The 17,367-nt window shown below is 41.2% G+C and overlaps 2 protein-coding genes across 2 annotated transcripts in view; one reads left to right on the plus strand and one right to left on the minus strand.

The window, feature by feature from the left end:
- LOC106801290 (centromere-associated protein E-like) overlaps positions 1-3,388 on the minus strand; it is a 5,909-nt gene extending 2,521 nt beyond the window's left edge. The window contains exons 1-5 of the mRNA XM_087428033.1: positions 3,250-3,388; positions 2,497-2,616; positions 1,977-2,058; positions 1,749-1,816; positions 1,606-1,671 (exon numbers count right to left, since the gene is read on the minus strand). Of these exons, the coding sequence (XP_087284159.1) occupies positions 1,606-1,671; positions 1,749-1,816; positions 1,977-2,058; positions 2,497-2,616; positions 3,250-3,321 (408 nt within the window). The 5' untranslated portion in view covers positions 3,322-3,388. The remainder of the gene's footprint in view (positions 1-1,605; positions 1,672-1,748; positions 1,817-1,976; positions 2,059-2,496; positions 2,617-3,249) is intronic.
- Positions 3,389-4,048: 660 nt separating this feature from the next.
- The window catches only part of LOC147911493 (uncharacterized), a 105,647-nt gene continuing 92,328 nt past the window's right edge, over positions 4,049-17,367 (plus strand). Inside the window, exons 1-2 of the mRNA XM_087428034.1 lie at positions 4,049-4,145; positions 4,383-4,494. Coding sequence (XP_087284160.1) covers positions 4,049-4,145; positions 4,383-4,494 — 209 coding nt within the window. The remainder of the gene's footprint in view (positions 4,146-4,382; positions 4,495-17,367) is intronic.

Here is a 17,367-nt window from a genome sequence, read left to right on the forward strand (position 1 = left end):
TGAACAACCCATTTAAAAATGGGCACTATATGATATTTGACCTTTCTCCTCTGACCTATTGACATTGCGGGTACTATGGAAAGTGAAAATATAAGCCAGAGGGAGAAGGTCAAATAATCGTATTGATTTCCCTCATTAAGTAGTAGATAATAACAACAACAAACAAACATGATAGAAATAGAGTTTGGATTGGTGGTTACTAGAGGGAAGGGGGAGGGAAGAGGGTGAAATGAGATAATTCGGCACAAGTCTATGGTGATGGGGTGGCAGTTGGATATTTTAGTGGTGAATATGATGTAATCTTATGCAGAAATAAAAGTAGAATTGATGTAATCAGTAAATTTATACAATGTTATAAACCCATGTAACTGCAATAAACAAAAAATTTAAAAACATAAAAATAAATTTAAAAAAATGGGCAAAAGACCTGAACAGACATTTCTCCAAAGAAGATATACAGATGGCCAACAGGCACATGAAAAGATGTTCACCATCATTAACTATCAGGGAAATGCAAATCAAAACAACAATGAGATTTCACCTCATGCCCGTCAGAATGGCTATAATTAACAAGCCAGGAAACAACAAGTGTTGGAGAGGATGTGGAGAGAAGGGAACTCTCATACACTGCTGGTGGGAGTGAAAACTGGTGCAGCCACTATGGAAAACAGTATGGAGAGTCCTCAAAAAATTAAGGCTAGAACTACCATACGATCCAGCTAGTCCACTGCTGGCTATTTATCCAAAGAACTTGGAAACTCCAATGCATAAAGATACATGCACCCCTGTGTTCATTGCAACGTTATTCACAATAGGAAAGACCTGGAAGCAACCTAAGTGCCCATCAAGGGACGAATGGATAGGAAGATGTGGTATATATACACAATGAAATACTACTCAGCCATAAGAAACGATGAAATCCAGCCATGTGTGACAACATGGATTGGCATTGAGGGTACTATGCAAAGTGAAATAAGTCAGAGGCAGAAGGTCAAATAGCATATGATCTCACTCATTATGTAGTAGATAATAACGACGACAAACAAACACACAGAGACAGAGATTGGATTGGTGGTTACCCTAGGGGAAGGGGGGGAGGGAGGAGGGCAAAAGGGATAATTAGGCACATGTGCGAGGTGATGGGTTGTAATTAGTATTTGGGTGGTGAATGTGATGTAATCTATGCAGAAATAGAAATATAATGATGTACACCTGAAATTTACACAATGTTATAAACCAGTGTTACTGAAATAAACAAAAGTATCCCCATATTCCATCACCACTTTAACTTTCAAATGTGAATTAAAAAAAAACAAAAAAACCCAAACCCATTTGCTTACTGGTTAGGAAAGGCCTCAACTCCTACAGTCCTTACATCTAAATTGTAGGAAAGGCAGCCATAAAAGAACAGGAAGAAAGATCTCTTGAATTCTTCCTACATGTTAACTAGTCATCTCGTGCTACAGATGAGAATAAACTACCAATTCATAGATGTTTTTGCCTATTTAGTTCAGTTAACAGTTCTTATGAAACCAAAGATCCAGCAGCTGAATTAAACTTTGCTTTGGTCTGTACAGTACATCATCATGGTTCATCAACACTCACCAAATGGGACACCTTGACAGATCCTTCACAATTAGAGGGTTCATCTTTCTCTCTACTTTCCAAAATCTAGACAGAAATGGCAACTTGTAGAAAAATTAGTGTATTCTTAATTGGAAAGACCAAGTAGAGAGAAAATTACCTACCATCCTAAAAATAGCATGAGAACGACTGCTTCTCTGATTTGTTTTCGTAACTCTATAATGTCTGTTCTCTGTAAAAATGAGTCACATTTCAGCTGCATACATTAAAATGCAAAGAAAAACATTAACTTTTATTTTAGCTTAAGAATGAAAAGTGTGGTTTGAAGCCTAAATACATTCAACTGAATAGTTTTTACAAATGTTTTGAAGAAACACAGCATAAAGTCTTACTTTCTCCCTTTGTGATCCACTTCAGAGCCATTTCTGGTGTATAAACAACTTCCTCTGTGAGATCACCCACATACGGATTCCTCTGAAACAAGGTTATTGATTGGAAGAGTAGAGAAATAAAAGTCACTTAAAAGTTTGCATCTCAAAAAGAAGGTGAAAACTATTACAGCATTCATTTGTGGAAGGTAAAAGTGGGCAATGGGGACTATTACTCTGTAAAAAAAATAACAAGTAAGCCTATGATATTTACAATTTATTTCCTATACCAAAGCACACCAAATTCTAACTTCATCTTATTCTTTTTAGACACTTACACAAAGGTATTACAGCTGTCAATATTTAAAAACGATACATATCCCTTAAAAGATGAGCTCTATGAACACAAGTAAGAAGACAAAAAACAAATCATAGAAACAGGAGACACTTTAAAAAATATGGAAATTAAAGGTAAACGTTCATGAACAACAATCTCATTAAGTCAGTCTATTTGTTGAGCCACTCTCTTAACTCTGTTACTCACACTGAAGTCTTCTCGAATTCTTAAAGGTTTCATTTTTTGAGTGTCACAGAGTAAGTCTGTAATGGTTTCATTGTATATCTCCATGTAAGACACACGTAAGAGAAATTCCCTATCAGGAAACTAGAATAAAAAATACGTAAAAACGTCAGAGATCATCCAATTACGAAAACCTATTACTGAATGCTTATGTGCTCTTATTAAACATTAAAATATTCTTTGAGAAGTTATCTTTGTAAAATAAACAAAAAACAAAACAAAAAAAGCCCGTATGGTTCTACATCGAGAAAAATAAACACAAGTATAAATACATTGTTTTGGAAATAATGAAAATATAGTATTATAGCATTAGAAGAGGAGAGTGCCTAGCCCAACTCTCTAAGCTTAAAATAAAACCCTACCAATAGATGTTCAAATAAGAGCATTAAAAATAATTAGGTTGCCTATCCTGGTCTCCTAACCATATCTACCCTCTCCTGCTTCTTAATGATCACTGGCAGCTATTCAAAGGCAGTGATAAGACTTCTTGTTTCTCAATGCCCACTTTTTAGCAGGCGTATTACTGCTTCAGGATGCAAGGGAAAGAATGAAAGAAGTTTAAGCTCTATAAAATCAGTTTGTGGGGAAAAGTGAATCTATGCTCTGCCTTTCTTCTTTCCCTGTGGATAACCAAGAGAGAACTGTAAGCATACTTCCTTTCACCATGAGAAGACATTACTACTTTTACCTGTATGTACTAGAAATTTAGCTACTTACCTTCTTAACTTTGTTGAAAATGTCATGAATTGCCCTGGGGATTATTCCTAAATCATCTTTGGAACCGATCATGGTATATGTTTTGCCTGAAGCAGTCTGCCCATAGGCAAATATAGTACCTGCAGAAACAAAACAGACACACGCAAGACTAAAAATGAATCTAGAGTGTGTAAAACTATCAATACTGTTGAACAGACACCCAAGACTAAATAAAGCATTTCTGCAGTGAATACAAACCATTGTAGCCTTGCATGGCAGAGTCTATGATTGGTACTGCTATTTCTTCATACACATTTTCAGTCGATTCATTATTGAGAAAGACACGATCTAAAAAACACAAAAACACAGAAGTTAAAGCAAAGAAATCAACTATGCATTCATTCTGAATTAGTAGTTGCCCAAAGAAATAAAATTGTCAGAATATGGTATGATAAAATATTTGTCACAATATTTTCTTCAACTTAGTAGTCCTCTGAAAATACACTTCTCTATAAGGTAAAATGTGTTGGTTCTCACACACAAAAAAACACAAGTCAGTTATCCTATGTGCTTTCAAGAGGGAGTAAGGCACACTGGCTGAATGTGGGGGTCTGGAATCTGACTGTCTGCGAATCTTGGTTCTGCAAGTAAGTGCAAGCTGTGTGACTTTGGGCAAGGTGGTTGATGTCTCAGTGCCTAAATTCCCTAACCTGTAAAATGAATACATATTATCTTCCTTATAGAATTACTGTGAGCATATGGTTAATACTCGGGAAATGTGAACTATTACTATTCTTTGAGAAATTTTAGTGTTTATACCATGTCTAGCAAGAAGGCCTGGCTCAAACTAAACCAGGAAATGCAGACATTTGGAAGAAAAGTACTGAACGAAGCTGAGGCGTTACAGAGAATGGCCGGTTGGCTGGCTGCTGAAGGCTGGGTTTAGGGCAGCATTTGCACTGATGAATCCACTAGTCCAGGATGCAGTTTCTGTTTTTGTCAGCACATCAGGAATGGACCACTCTTTCAGTGGTGGCCTCACATTAGAAAGCTTACAAGAATGGATTTGTAAATCAGGAGGGAAATGTACGGACCATCTTGAGAAACTCAGTGATGACACTGCTCGCACCATGACCACATATCTGGCCTTGTAGGTGGAACCATATGGAGAGCCAAAGTGCCATTGGAAAGCTGTTGGGGTCCTGATTTCAGAGCAAGGACAGATGGCAGGATTATTCAGATCTCAACGCCAACAGCTTCAGACAGGTGGGTGATTCCAAATCCTTTGTGAGCATGCACGGCCACTGACAACCTATAGTACTTGAGTCTGAATGCCTGTGTATCCCTTGTTCTTGGTTTTCTAATCTCTGGCACACACTGTTTTACCTTTTTAAAAATTATGTTGATACTATCAAATAGTCTTTTAGCAGGAATCATTTTTTAACCTATACATCTTTGCTCCAAAGCCTTATATGCTGGGTTTCTAGTGTAACACTAACTCGACAACCTAAGCACTCGTACTCCTAAGGTTGTTGAGAGGACCTCACTGTCCTCTACGGTGCCTAAGTGGAAACATGGTAGTGTGGCTGGAACATAGATCTGACTCCCCCATCTGCTGGCTGTGTGACTTGCGTATCAGTTCCTCATTAAAGTGGGAAGGTACATACTGCACAGGCTGGTTAGGAGAAATAAATGAGTTAATATACATGAAGTGCTTAGAATGGTGTCTGGCACATTGTCAGCACATATATGTGTGGGAAATCAATACACAAATCAGCCTAGGCAATGTTGAGGGCCTCCAAGTCCCTTTCTCCCAGCTGGTTCTCACTCATCCTGCAGGCTCCAGGGTAAGTGGTACCATTTCAGACACCTAGAGTAGTTAGACCCCCTGCTACAAACTCCCACAAAGCTATGTCATCACGAGTGTAATTAGTTGTTGAAAGCCTTTCTTCCCACCATATGATAAGCTCCACAAAAGTGGTGGTAGGTCCCTGCTGTATTCTAGCAAAGAAGGAATATCTTCACTATTTATTCTGTCAAGAGTTTTCCTGAAAATAATTGTGGAAAGAATATACTAAACTGAAACATCTTAAAGATGACTCGACATTAAGCAACAAATTTTGGGCTTACAGAGTCTTAGGCCACAAATACACTAACAAATAAGAGGAACAATGTTAGTTTCAGTCATAAGGCACTATGACTATAATCGTGTTTTAAATATCAATTTATTACCTTACTTATCATATGTGATAAACAATTTTTTAAAATTTCCACTGAAGGAGTTTACGGAAGGCTTAGTCTGATCTTTAATGACAAATGCAGTGTTATTGAAAAGCCTTTTGTACTCAATAGAAAAGAATAATACGTTAACGTTTGATGCTATTACAAGCTTACCAAAATTGAAGGATATACTTCCATCAACTTGATAAATAGTATTATTGTCAGTTTTCCAGTGATCTTGCATAGCCCCTCCAAGAGCTTCTTTCCTAAAAGAATAAAAACAGTGCATTTTAATACAACTGGTTTTGAAGTCATGTTACATGAAAGAGAATTTAAAAGATTTCATATTCTGAAGACTATTTCAAAAGATCTTAATGACCTATACTATATACAAGAGCCATGTGGAAAGTCCCCCGTTGAGGGCTCAGCACTTTTAAGTGGGGCTTCAGCGACCTCCTGCCCTGTCATGGGCCTTTCCTTGGGAAGCTCTCCACTCCCCTCCCCCTACCCAGTACTGGCCACTGAAGAGAGACATTCAAATCCAACTCCAATTATGTCCTTCCTGCTTAACATCTTTGAAAACCATCTGAAATCCTTAATATGGCACATGAGACTGGGATCATGTTTATTTCTCTCTTCAACCTTATCTTCCTCTAACTTCCTATATACACCCTAACTCCATACAAATCAACTATCTGAAGGTTCCCCCAAGATAACAGATTCAATCCCTCTGTGCCTGGAATACCCTGGCTTACCTTTCCAACAAGTAACTTAAAACTATTCTTTCAGGAGTTTCCTGACACCAGCCCTGCCCCTTTCCCCACATTGTTATCTAACGGAAGGACTAATCAGCCCTCAGCAAACACTCTCCACCTGCCTGTCATAGCACTTGTCACAATGTATTGTAATGGTTTCTTTATGTAGCTGTCTTCTAATGCATTAGATAATGAGCTCCTAAAAAATAGGAAATTCCTCATCTGGATATGCTCATTTATTAAACACTCTAATATTTACCACATAATTCTCAAACAGAAAAATGTGTTTGTATTCTTGGGGAGGGGCAGAGATTAGAGAAGCAAAAAGCCTTCATTTCTTCCCGTTCCCCAGGGCAACAACGGTAGTACCTACACTGTACCCCCCCCCAAAAAAATGGACTTCAATACTGATAAATCTCAGTCATTCAACATTCTGCATGCTGAATTCAGCCATTGACTGTGAAGTCTTGAGCGCCGTCTGAACCCAGTGCAACAAGAGAGACTCGGCCTTGCTGTCAAGGACACAGTAGAGGGGGAGACAGCCTAGGTGCACCAGGACCACCTGTGAGGAGCGGCAGAAGCTCTTTCCCACAGGCGTCCCTGACGGGGGTGGGTGGGCAAGCGGGGGCAGGGTCACGGGGGTGGGGGCCTGAGTTACAGCGGAGTCAAGCGAATCCCACAGCGGGACCCTCCAACCCCTCCTTGTCACTGTATCAAGAAGGAAACCGTGCAAGGCTGTGCGGGAACGGGTGGCGAGGAGCAACTCCTCAGCTCGGGGCTGCCGCGGGGACATGGCCGGGTCGTGCCGCCTACCTGCTGAGGGGCCGCAGGCGCACGCCGACGGTGATGGCCTTCTCCTCCGCCATCCTGCCGGCCATCCTGCCTTGAACGGGAACTGGTCCAGATGCCGCGCTGCAGCTGCGGAGCGCCAGGCCTCCCCGCTTAAAGTTTTCAATTTCCCCAACGCCGCGTTTGAATGGGCTGCCGCCTCCTGATGCTTCTCACCTGCAGCGCATGCTCAGCTAAAGGGGGCAGGGGTGGTTAAAGGGTCTGGAGATAGCGCGCTAGGGGAATGCAGAGAGCCGCTATCCCAGTAATAGCAGAAATTGCTGTCACCTGCTGAAAGCCACTGAAGGGCAGGCAGCCATTTACAAACACATCCTCCACCGCACCCTTCAAGAGTTTGCAATCTGTAGAAAAAACAACGCAGGAAAACTTTTTCACTAACAAAAGAGAATTATGACATTTAAACAATCACACTTTATTTTTTAATTAAAAAGAGTCAAACGACGAGTTGCAAGTCACTACCCAGCCCAGAAACATAAGAAACTTGTGCTGTTTAGAAACTCTGAGATTTAGGTTTCTCCTCTTGCTTTCTTTTTCTTGAAACTCCTGTTTCCATTGGCTGTCAGTTCCTGAAAGGTTGACTTAGGAAAAGAATTACCGAAGAATGGAAAAACTCACTTAGTAATGAGCTGAAACTTTTATTAGCGGAAGTGGGAAAGTGATTCTAAATTCTTTCCCAGAAACAGTGCTTGATTTTCCTTTGTTTTAAAGATTTATTTATTTATTTATTTTTCCCCCCAAAGCCCCAGTAGATAGTTGTATGTCATAGTTGCACGTCCTTCTAGTTGCTTTATGTGGGACTCGGCCTCAGGATGGACGGAGAAGTGGTGCCTCGGTGCACGCCCGGGATCCGAACCTGGGCCGCCAGCATCGGAGCGCGCGCACTTAACAGCTAAGCCACGGGGCTGGCCCTTCCTTTGCTTTAAATATGCATCACAGTAAAGTATTACATATTCTGTAGGAGATTTCATTTTCTTTCAGTCCTTTTCTTAGTTGATTTAAGATGCATCAAGAATTACCTCCTTTCAGGGTCCGCCCGGTGGTGCAGCAGTTAGGTGTGCATGCTTCACTTCGGTGGCCCAGGGTTTGCATGCTTGGAACCCCGGGCAGACACCAATGCACCGCTTGTCAAGCCATGCTGTGTCAGTGTCCCATATAAAGTAGAGAAGATGGGCACAGATGTTAGCTCGGGGCCAGTCTTCCTCAGCAGAAAGAGGTAGACTGGCATCGGATGTTTGCTCAGGGCCAGTCTTCCTCACAGACAGACGTTTTAAAAAAGAATTCTCTCCTTTCCCTCACCAAAAACATGACCTGCAGTTACTAATAACGGTTCATTATTTAGAGGAGTAGAAAAGTCTATTGATTCAATAAAACTATTTTGGAGGGTAATTTTGCAATATCAATAAAATATGAAAGGCACGTGTATGCCAGCAATTCTAAGACTTTATTTATAGATCTATTTGAAGTGATGAAATCCCGCCATTTGTGACAACATGGATGGGCATTGAGGGTATTATGCAAAGTGAAATAAGTCCGAGGGAAAAAGTCAAATACCATATGATCTCACTCATTAAGTAGTAGATAATAACAACAACAAACAAGCACATAGAGACAGAGTTTGGATTGGGGGTTGCCAGAGGGGAAGGGGGGAGGGAGGAGGGGGAAACGGATAATTTGGCACATGTGTGTGGTGATGGGTTGTAATTAGTATTTGGGTGGTGAACATGATGTAATCTATGCAGAAATAGAAGTATAATGATGTACACCTGAAATTTATACAATGTTATAAACCAATGTTACTGCAATAAACAAAAAATTTTAAAAAAGTGAAAAGCAAATAAATAAATAAATAGATAGATAGATAGATAGATAGATAGATAGATAGATAGATTTGAATGACTGTGCAAGGACATATATATGAGGCTATTACTTGCAGCGTTGTTTACAGTAGCAAATGGCCGAAAACACATTAAATTCCAATAAATATGGCACTAATTAAGTGGATGGCATTTTATCAATACAATGAAACACTATGTAGCCAGTAAAAAGAACGATATTGCTCTTTATGTGTACTTTAGAAAGCCATCCCAGATGTTTCAATAGCCGAAAGAAATCTAAAGTGAAGGACTGTATGCACAGTGTGGTCCTATTTGATATTTTCAAAGGATGTTTGTATGTCTCGATATGCATACATGATTTCTAGAATGGTACACAGAATATGCCTAGTTTCTTTGGAGAGGGAGGACTCAGTTAGATAATGGATCAGCCTTTCATTGTCCAGTAGTTCCCCCTTATCTGTGGTTTTGCTTTCTGTGATTTCAGTTACCTGAGGTCACCTGCAAACTGAAAATATTAAATGGAAAATTCCAGAAATAAATAGTTCCTGAGTTTTAAATTGTATGCCACTCTGAGTGTCATGTTGAAATCTCGAGCCATTCTGCTCTGTCCTGCCCTGGACGTGACTCATTCCTTTGTGCAGCAGATCCACCTTGTGTCCACTACCCACCCATCAGTCACAGTAGCAATCTTGGTTATCAGATCGACCGTCGGTATTGCAGTGCTCGTGCTCAAGTCACCCTTATTTTACTTAATAATAGCAGAAAAGCACAGGAGGAGTGATGCTGGCCATTTGGATATGCCAAAGAGAAGCCACAGAGCAGCTGCTCTCATAGAGCTATGATTCTCTGAGGGCTGATGGATAGTGCACAAACTTCCCTCTCTATTCCTATCTCTGTCTCTCTCTCTACTGCTATTGGGTGGTTGTGAGAAGAGGAGTACAGCCAGATCAAGGGAGAGATTGATAAGGTGGGGGTGGGGGTGCTAGTTTCTTATGAAACACATTCTTGTGGGTAGACGCAGAAAATACAGAATAAACATGTAAGTAAAATAAGATGATGAGAGGAGGGGCCACTTTAGATGGGGTGTTCAATGAAGGCCAAGGGAGGGGACCTTTGAGGTGAGACATACATGATAATAATTAGCCAGACTTGGGAGGTAGGAGAGAGGGCTTACCAGACAGAGGGACAAGTAAGTCAAAGAATCAAAGGCTCGTATGTTAGCCACGTGTCTGAGGCACAGAAGGAAGGCCACTGTAGTTAGAGCATTTTGGGCAATGGAGAGAGGTAGGTGGGGCCAGGTCCTGTGGGGCTTTGTGGACCATGATGAAATGTTTGGATGTTATTTAATAGTGAGGAGAAGCCTATGGGAGACTTTAAGCAAGAGAGTGAAAAGGGATTCACTAATTGCTCCAAAGAAGATTTTCGTTTCTATTTCACTATGAAAGTAGGAGCAGGCAGAATAAACTTTGCAATGACTCCTGTCAGCCTGTCTACCCACCCACTTGTCTGTGCCCATTTCCACAGTCTTCCAGATTGTAATAAGATGAACAACTGTCTTCCACTCTGACACTCTCCCCACCTGTGCACTGGATCCTACCCCTTCCTGCCTACTCTTCTCTCTCTTGCATCGTCATTTCCCCTGCTCAATTAAACCAATCTCCTCAGCAAACACATGCCTTAATTTCTCCCATCTTGGACATCTGATAGATACTGCAAACTTAAAATACTGATACCAAATTCATGATCTTCCCCCCAAAATCTGCTCAAACCAGTTTTCCACATCTCAGTTGATGGCAAATCCACCCTTCCAGTTACCCAGGCCACAAACGGTGGAGTCCTGATGCTTGACTTCTTTCTCCCAAAGTTGACATTCAATGTGCCTGAGAATTATGTTGGGGCTACCTTGAGAATATTCCAGAATATGATCAGTTATCACAACTTCTGCTATCCATCGGATCCAAAACAGCATCATCTCTCACGGAACTCATCTCCATGTTTCTACCTTTGCCCACCCCCACTGCCAGTCTATTCTCAACACAGCAATTTCAGTGATCCTTTTACAATGTAAGTCAGGTCATGTTAATCCTTTCTGAAGACCCCCAGGGCCACTGATCCTGATTTTTCTCAGGATAAACCTACAGTCTATCTGCCTCCCGAGCCGTAAATGACTCTGCCCCTTCTTACCCTCTGGCCTTACCCCCTGCACTCCCTTTTTCCCTCTCCATTCAAGCCACACTGGTCTCTTCACAGTTTCTTGAATACTAGACAGGCTCTGTCTCTCTCTCTCTCTCTTTTTTTTTTTTTTGCTAAGGAAGACTCACCATGAACTAAAATCTGTTGCTAATCTTCCTCTTTTTTTTATGTGAGCTGCCACCGCAGCATGGCCACTGACAGATGAGTGGTGTGGTTCCATTTCCATGCCTGGGAACTGAACCCAGACTGCTGAAGTGGAGCACGGTGAGCTTTAACCACTAGGCCATCGGGGCTGGCTCGACAGGCTCCCTCTTGAGTAAAGCCTTTGCACTGACTGTTCTTTGCCTGTTAGGCCCTTACCCAAGCTATCTGTTTTTCTTCTTCCATTTAATTCTGGGATCTACTTAGATGTCACCTTCTCAGAACTCTGTCTGTATAAAACAGCAACTTTCTTGTCTGCTCCCTCTGTTTCTTTACTCCTCTTCTTCTTTTAAAATATTATAAATTTCAGATATAATATCTGTGTGTTAATTTGTGTATATATTATTTGTCTTCTCTCACTAAACTGTCATCTCTATGAGGCTAGAGGCCTAGTTTTTATTTACTCATTATTCCTTGCACCTAGAAAGATTCTTGGAGTATGGTAAACATTCAGTTACAAAAATTTCTTATTCAATCACTCAATATATACATATTGGTGTAATATCTGGAAAGATACATGGAATATCCTTAGTCTCCTTTGGAGGGGAGGACTAAGCTACAAGATAGACCTACCCATGGTGGTGGCACCTGTGACCCCAGCCCACTCAGAAGTGGTGATGATGCCCACAAACATGGTACCACCAGCAGTGTTGGTGACAGCAACCCCAGAAAAGCCAGGAACAGCAGCAGAGGCAGCATGAGCGACTCCAGTCCCCCTAGTCACAGCAGCACCTGAGGCTGCAAAGAGCGAGTTAGCAATGGCAGTAGAGCCTGTGACCCCAGTCCTCCCAGCTAGAACAGTGCCTGCAACCCTGGCCCACCACCTGTGGCAGTAGCACCTCTGGACCAAACATCCTCGCATGTGGCAGGGTGCCCATGTCCTTGGATCCTGCCCCACCCTCTCCCTCCTCCCACTGTAGTGGGGGAACCCATGACCCAGGTGACCCTGGAATCAGCAGAGGGACTAGACAGCCTGGGGAGCTCAGTGGTGATGCCTGAGATTGCAGTGACACCAGCAGCAGCAAAGCACCAGCAACCTTGGAGGCACAAGCGGCACAACAAGGGCACCAGGAACACCACTGAAAGAAGCAGTGGAGGGTGGAAAGCACAGCCATTCAAATACAACCAGAAGCATCTCAGAATCAAAGTACACAAAGCCCTACCTAAATAAGAACGGCACTCACTACTAGAAATGCACCAGCAGAAGAACAACTCATCAAGCACCATGGAAAAATATGGTAACACGTTATCACAAAAAGAAAACAACAATTCTCCAGAAACCAAACTTGAAGTTATGGAAGATTGCAGTCTAGCCAATACAGAATTCTAAATAGCTGTCATCAAGAAACTCAATGAGCTACAAGAAAACTCAGCAAGACAGCTCCTTGAGCTCACGAATAAAATCAATAAACAGAAGGAGTACTTTATCAAAGAGATTGAAATTCCAAAAAAGAACCAAACAGAAATTCTGTAGCAGAACTCAAAAAATGAGATGAACAAGACAGTAGAAAACATTGGAAATAAAGCACACCATATGGAAGTGAAAATTAGCGAACTCAAAGATAGACACTTAGAAATGATAGAGGTAGAAGACAAGGGAGAAATAAGATTTAAATAAAAATGAAAAATTAACAAATTCTGTGAGAAATATCCAACTCCAGTAGCACAATATCCTCAAGCTTTATCCATGTTGCAAAGGGCAAGATTTCATCTTTTTTATGGCTGAGTAGTATTCCATCGTGTACATATACCACATCCTCTTTATCCGTTTGTCCCTTGATGGACACTAGGGTTATTTCCAAGTCTTGGCTATTGTGAATAATACCACAATGAACATAGGTGTGTATATATCTGTACCTATTCGTGTTTTCATGATCCTTGGATAAATACCCAACAGTGGGATAGCTGGATGATATTGTAGTTCTATTCTCAGTTTTTTGAGGAATCTCTATACTGTTTTCCGTAGTGGCTGCATCGGTTTGCATTCCCACCAGAGTGTTTGACACTTTCCTTCTCTCCACATCCTGTCTGACGCTTGGTGTTTCCTATTTTGTTAATTACAGCCATTCTGGTGGGAGTAAGGTGATAGCTCATTGTAGTCTTGATTTGCATTTCCCTGATAGTTTATAATGTTGAACATCTTTTCATGTGCCTGTTAGCCATGTGTATCTCTTCTTTGGATAAATGTCTGTACAGATCTTTTGTCCATTTTTTAATTGGGCTGTTAGCTTTTTTGTCATATCATTCTTTGAGAATATTATATGGCAACCCTCATACTTGACCACCATTATTTCTGAACACCTTCATAACTGATCACCCCTTTATCAGACCAGCCTCATGTCTGACAACCCTCATAACTGATCACCCTCATATCTCACCAACTTCATATCTGTTCACACTCATATCAGACCACCCTCATGTCTTACCACCCTCATATCTGGTCTCCATTATATCTGGCCACTATCACATCAGGTCACCCTCATATCTGATCACCCTCAGTATATGATCCCCCTTATATAAGACCAACCTCATAAGTGGACCCCCTCATATATGTTCACCCTTATATCTGACAACTCTTGTATCAGACTACCCTCACATCTTCTCACATTAATATCTGATTGCCCTCCTAACTGTTCCTTCTAACACATGACGATGCTAATATCTGACCATCTTCAGACCTGATCACCCATATATCTGAATCCCCTCATATTTCATCACCCCATATGTACCCAACATCCTATCAGATCACCCTCATATACGATAGTCCTTAATATCTGATCAGCCTTGTATCTGATTACCATCATATCTGACTACCTCATATCTGGCCACCTTGATTTCTGACCAACAATATTTGTGACAAACCTCACATCTGACCACCCAGATATTAGATCACCCTCATATCTGTCCGCCATCATGTCTGTCCACTGTCAAAACTGATCATCCTCCTATTCGACCACACTCCTAAATTATCACTCTCACATATGACCACCCACATATATGACTACTCTCATATATAACCACCCTCATACCTGGCATCCTTAATATACAACGACTCTCGTATCTGACCACCCTCATATCTGCCCACCCACATATCTGGCCACCCTGATATCTGACCATCCTCATATCTGATCACCTTTATCTGACCAACAACATATCTGACCATCCTCGTATCTGGCCACTCTCAATTCTGACAATCCCTTTATCTGCCAACCCTCATATTTTACCACTCTCATGTCTGATCACACTCATCTGATCACCCTCTTATCTGATTACACTCATATCATATCATCCTCATTTCTGATCAACCTCGTATCTGTCCACCCTCATGTCTGGCCAACCTCATATTTGGAAAGTCAGATATCTGACAAGCCTCACATCTGATCAACCTGCTATCTGACCACTCTTAAATGTGATCACCCTCATATCTGAAAACGCTGATATATGAACACCTGCATATCTGTTTGCTCTCATATAAGATCGTCCTCAATATTGGACCACCCTCATATCTGGTCCCATTCATATGTGACAAACTTCATATCTTATCACCCTTATATCTGACCAACCTCACATTTGACCACCCTCATAAATCATCACCCTCAATTATTTTCTTTTTTTTTTTTAATTTTTGGTTTATTGTAGCAGCATTGGTTTATAACATTGTATAAATTTCATGTGTACATCATTATACTTCTATTTCTGAGTAGATTACATAATGTTCACCACCCAAGTACTAATTACAACCCATCACCACACACATGTGTCTAATTATCCCTTTCACCCTCCTCGCTCCCCCGTTAACCTCTGTTAAACAACAATCCAATCTCTATCACTATGTGTTTGTTGCTGTTATTATCTACTACTTCCTGAGTGAGATCATATGATATTTGACCTTCTCCCTCTGACTTATTTCACTTTGCATAATACCCTCAATGTCCATCCATGTTGTCACAAATGCTGGATTTCATCGTTTGTTATGGCTGAGTAGTAGTCCGTCATGTGTATATACCACATCTTCTTTATCCATTCGTCCCTTGATGGGCACTTAGGTTGCTTTCAAGTCTTGGTTATTGTGAATAAAGCTGCAATGAACACAGGGTTGCATGTATCTTTACACGTTGTTGTTTTCAAGTTCTTTGGATAAATACCCAGCGGTGGAATAGCTGGATCATATGGTAGTTCTATCCTTAATTTTTTGAGGACTCTCCATACTGTTTTCCATAGTGGCTGCATCAGTTTTCACTCCCACCAGCAATGTATGAGAGTTCCCTTCTCTCTACATCCTCTCCAACATATCTGACCACCCTCATATATGTCAACCCTCATATCTGATCACCCTCTTCTCTGACCACCCTCTTATCTGATCACTCTTGTAGATGACCACCCTCATATAAGATCACTCTCATCTATGATGTCCCTCAATATCTGATCACACTCCTCTTGGACCACTCTCATATCTGTTCACTCTTATATCTGACCCTACTCATATCAGACCACCCTCATATCTTCCCATGGTAATATCTGACCACCCTCATATCTGTTCTCACTAATATCTCATGATGCTCATATCTGGCCATCTTCAGATCTGATCACCTGTATATCTGAAAACCCTCATATCTGATCACACCCATATCAGCCCTCCATCAACGCAGATCACATCGTATACAATTGTCCTGAATATCTGATCACCCTCATGTCTAATCCCAGTCAGATATGGCCACCCTCCTATCTGATCACTATTACTGACCACTCTCCTATCAAACCACCCACATACTTTGCCAACCTCATATTTCATAACGCTTTTCTCTGAACAAATTTATATCTGACCACATTCACATCTGACCACCATCATAACTGATCACCCTCACATATGATCACCTTCAAATCAGAACACAATCACTTCTGATCACCCTCATATATGACCACACTTATATATCTGGCAACTCACTTACCTGATCACCCTGATTTCTGATAGCTCATATCTTATTACACTCATATCTCATCACACTCATATCTGTCCACTCTGATATCCTTCTAACCTCATATCAGGAAACACTGATTCCTGAATACCGTCTTATCTGAGCGCCCTCATAGCTAAACATCAATATTTATGCACCCTTATATGTAATCTCCCTCATATGTGGAAACACTAATATCTGTTCACACATACATATGACCAACCTCCTATCTGACCAACCTCATATCTTCTCACAATCATATCAGAGCACTTGTATATCTGATCACCCTCATATCTGGCAACCGTCATATCTGGCCACCTTTGTTTCTGATCACCATTATATCTGACAGCCCTCATATCTGACTACCCAGTTATCGGGTCACCATCGTATCAGACCAACATCACTTCTGACCACCATCTTATCTGATGACCATCATATTTGAGCACCTTCCTATAGGACCACCCTCATATATGATCACACTCATATCTGGCCACCCTCATACCTGACCACCCTAATATATAATCCCTCTCATATCTGATCACGCTCATATCTGACCACCCTCATATGAGTCAACACTCTTATCTGACAACCCTCAAATCAGATCACAATCATATTTAAGCACCCTCATATCTGATCATGCTCACATGTGACCACCCTTGTGTGGGACCACTCTCATATCTGCCCACACTCATATCTGGCCGCCCTGATATCTGACCATCCTCGTATATGGCCACCATCATATCTGATCGCCTTTATGTGATCATCTTACCTCACCACCCTCATATCTGGCCACCCTCATTGCTGATGACCCCTTTTCTGACAACACTCATATCTTATCACCCTGATATCTGATTACACCCATCTGATCACCCTCTTATCTGATTAAATTCATATATGATTAACATCTTGTCTGGTCGCCCTCATATCTGTCCACCCTCATGTCTGGCCGTCCTCATATCTGGACAGTAAGATATCTGATATACCTCACATCTGATGCCCCTCATATCTGACCACCCTCAAATGTGATCACCCTCATATCTGAAAACCCTGATATCTGACCATCCTCAAATCTCTTTGCTCTCATATCTGATCGCCCAATATCTGATCATCCTCATATCTGACCCCCTTCAT

The sequence above is a fragment of the Ceratotherium simum genome, unplaced genomic scaffold (assembly GCF_057802395.1).
Source record: "Ceratotherium simum simum isolate JZ-2026a unplaced genomic scaffold, ASM5780239v1 HiC_scaffold_43, whole genome shotgun sequence".
NCBI lineage: Eukaryota > Metazoa > Chordata > Mammalia > Perissodactyla > Rhinocerotidae > Ceratotherium > Ceratotherium simum.